The 3,771-nt window shown below is 47.7% G+C and overlaps 1 protein-coding gene across 1 annotated transcript in view; it reads left to right on the top strand.

The window, feature by feature from the left end:
- The first annotated feature begins 1,763 nt into the window (after positions 1-1,763).
- LOC104121891 (pinopsin) overlaps positions 1,764-3,771 on the top strand; it is a 2,928-nt gene continuing 920 nt past the window's right edge. Inside the window, exons 1-4 of the mRNA XM_009633942.1 lie at positions 1,764-2,112; positions 2,706-2,888; positions 3,394-3,539; positions 3,759-3,770. Of these exons, the coding sequence (XP_009632237.1) occupies positions 1,764-2,112; positions 2,706-2,888; positions 3,394-3,539; positions 3,759-3,770 (690 nt within the window). The remainder of the gene's footprint in view (positions 2,113-2,705; positions 2,889-3,393; positions 3,540-3,758; position 3,771) is intronic.

The raw sequence follows: 3,771 nt of genomic DNA, 5'->3' as shown, positions 1-3,771 counted from the left end.
GGGGGGCGTGTGTTGGTTTGTGCGCACGCGTGTGTGTGGCTATTGTATCTATAGTGATATCTGTGTATGTACATCTAAATATAGAGCTATACACAGATAGCTTTGTAAATAATAGCTACATATATCCGCATGTATAAATGTATAGTACATAATGTATAGTACATAAATGCACTATCTATATATTTTATATAATTATTATATGCATATAAATATTTTATATACTTAATATGTGTGTATAACATTTATAAAAGAATATTACATATTTTATTAATATCTATTTGAAATATATAAATATATACTATATTATATACTATATGCACATATAAGTAACCCTATACAGCTACGCTCACTTTTATATATTACAGTATTACAATAAATGTTAGTTATGCCTATGTATAAAATATAACTTTTAAATCTCTCCTCTACATAATAAATATAGGTATGCAGTTATATATAAATACATGCATTCTCATAGATGATATATTTATGCATGTGTGTATAAAACTATGTATCTTTATATAGACAGCTATATACATACATAGATATATGCATTTGTATATATACAGGCACTCTGTATATAAGATGATATATATAAAAACGTATAGAGACGTGTGTATAAAATATTTATATTCTATATATGCTATATAAAATATAGCATGCATATATCAAATATTAGGTATAAATATGTGTGAATGTCTATTATATATAGGTACAGATAGAGGTAGCTATATTTAAAGGCACACACATGAAAGCATGTATCTATACAAGCACTCTTTAAAAAATACAATTTATAAAAGTTAAAAAATATAAATTACATATTACATATTGTCTATACTTCATAAATGCATATCTATTACTTTTATTATTCAATATGCATATATATGTATAAAATATTTTTATTTAATATATTATGTAAGTATGTACTGCATCCATGCCACGTACGTTGTACTAGGCACAGTTACAGGGAGGGTGCTCGCTCACGCTGTCTCGCGTGCAGCCACGTGTGAATGAATAGGGCTATACACACAATAATTCTTCTATAAAATAGTATAAATACGTATTTAATATAGTTTATATTTATTGTTAAAATATATTAATTGCTATATTAATAATGTTGATATATTTAATACATGTTTATCAAGTGTATTTAGAGCCAGTGCAGCCAAAACAGGCTGGGGCCAGCGCGTGGCTTTCGGCAGTGGCCAGCGTGGCCTCCCCGGGAGCTCAGGGTGGCCACTGGGGTTTGCCCTTGGCTCCATTCCCTGCGCTCACCCCAGCCAGGGGCAGCTGCTGCCCCCACCCCAGCACCCCCGGGGCTGCGCAGCTGAGGCCTCGCCAGCACTGGGAGGAGTTGGGTCCTGGCTCCCAGCACAGGCCCATGGAGCCATTTCTGAGCCCCCAGAAAACCCACGGCGTGGGGACAACCGGGCCAGTCCCGGGCACCCAGGCTGGGCAGGGTGACGCTTACGGGGGAAGGCAGGTGGGAAGCACAAGGAAAAAACCCAATCTATTTACTCAATTAAATGATGCACCGTTCAGCCATCGGATTTTTTTTTAAGTCGCTCTTTATCCCCTCCAGAATAAAGAGCTGATTATAAAAAGGGAGGGCGGGAGGACAAACCCTTCAGATTAAAAAAAAGCTTAAGGTAGTTTAATGCAAAGCTCCTCTAGGGCGCATCGGGCCCTCCTGCTTTATAAGAGGCTTTGCTTTTGGGGAGGGTCACCTGCACCGGCTCCACCAGCACTGGCGCTCCAGAAGACCGATGGACTCCTCCGACCACTCGCAGGAGCCCCCAAATAACAGGACCCCAGGGCCTTTTGATGGCCCCCAGTGGCCCCACCAGGCCCCGCGGACCATGTACCTGTCAGTGGCCGTGCTGATGGGCATCGTGGTGGTCTCCGCCTCGGTTGTGAACGGCTTGGTCATCGTGGTTTCCATCAGGTACAAGAAGCTCCGATCGCCCCTAAACTACATCCTGGTGAACCTGGCTGTGGCTGACCTGCTGGTGACGCTCTGCGGCAGCTCCGTCAGCTTCTCCAACAACATCAACGGCTTCTTCGTGTTCGGCAAACAGCTGTGCGAGCTGGAGGGCTTCATGGTCTCCCTGACAGGTAAGGACATGAGCCTCGAGACCTGTCATGGTCTTTGGTCAGTGCCATTGCATTTAGCAAAGCAGCTTTGGGGAATGTTTCATCAATTTGCTGCATCTCCTAAAGGCAATGGTTTCATGCACGACATAAAACTCGTGTCCTTCAGCTATTCTTTAGCGCACGGAAGGCTCAAGGAGGTGGTTGGCTGAAGCAGGTCACCACGCACTCTGTCGCGGTCTCCATAGGGAGGGAAATGTCACTCGTGCCCATCAGGAGTCCTCGCCCGGGACGTGCTTCATGGTGCTGGCTGGCTGCTGTGTCGGCACAGGGGTATTTGTGCGTGCACCAGGAACGTGAAACATTGCACAAAGCCTTTTGTCGAAGACACTCCAGGGCAGGAACCATGGTCATAACCACGATGCGTCACAGATGCCCCATTGCCAACTTCATTTTAAAGGGCCAAATCTCCTCACAGCTCTCCCTGCCATAAGAAGAACATCTGACATCTTGTTACAACAACATTGACTTCAACAGGTCTTAAATCACCATCTGCCATGTCCCAGCACGGGCAGCAGAGCCCATTCCTAAGACACATCCCCTCCCTCTCTCCCCAGGCATTGTGGGGCTGTGGTCCCTGGCCATCCTGGCCTTCGAGCGCTATGTTGTGGTCTGCAGGCCCCTGGGGGACTTTCGGTTCCAGCACCGACACGCCGTCGGCGGCTGCGCCTTCACGTGGAGCTGGTCGCTGCTCTGGACAACCCCACCGCTTCTGGGCTGGAGCAGCTACGTGCCCGAAGGTAGGGGAGATGCACTTTGGACGCGAGCTCGATTCCACAGCTGCTTCGTGTGTATCGTTCTCAAGCGCAGGGCAGTTGGAGAGTCTCTATTCTGGTATTTAAAATGTTAACGCCTCCTGCTTGCTCAGTCAATAATCCTCTCTCGGAGGTTGCTCCTCAGAAGTTGCCCGCTGCACAACGTGCTGCAGCCGTCCTTACATGTCTGATGGAGCTGCTCTGGTTGCCGGCGCACGCCGAGCGGCACCCAGCGCACACCCCGGCAAATCTGCTTGTGGGGAGGCTCGCTGTAACGCTGCCCGCCACAGCAGCTCGCCCTCCTCCACAGTCGGCCAGCCAAAACTGCAGAGGGTGATCTCCAGGTCATTGGGGATGGAAAAGCGAGAGGTGCTTGGGCAGCATCGCTGGGAGGGGGCAGCACCAGCGTTTGAGATTTTGGAGCCTGTTACTGAGCCTCTACCCAAGCCCAGGATTGGTTTAGGCTTGTTTCAAAAATTATTCGTTCCAGGTCTGAGAACCTCCTGCGGGCCCAACTGGTACACCGGGGGCAGCGACAACAACAGCTACATCTTGGCCTTGTTTGTCACGTGCTTCGTGATGCCCCTCAGCCTGATTCTCTTCTCCTACACCAACCTGCTGGTGACCCTGCGAGCGGTACGTACGGCGAGTGCAGGCGAGTTAATGGTTTTCTGCTCCCAGGATGCCGGCAAGGCACATCCCTAGGGGGATGAAGAGCCTCACGGTGGGTTTTTGTGCCAGTTGATGGAGCTGACACCTCCTGGCATTGATGCCAGGGCACCTAAGGCCTGGAAATGCCATTGGAAGTTAAGTAGGCATCTCTCTCTCTCCTTCTTCCCCCAAAACTCCCTCCAGGCTGCGGCGCAGC

This window comes from Egretta garzetta, unplaced genomic scaffold (assembly GCF_000687185.1).
Source record: "Egretta garzetta isolate BGI_Z169 unplaced genomic scaffold, ASM68718v1 scaffold112, whole genome shotgun sequence".
Taxonomy (NCBI): Eukaryota; Metazoa; Chordata; class Aves; order Pelecaniformes; family Ardeidae; genus Egretta; species Egretta garzetta.
Note: the sequence above shows the minus strand (reverse complement) of the source record. Positions and strands in the feature narration are given on the sequence as shown.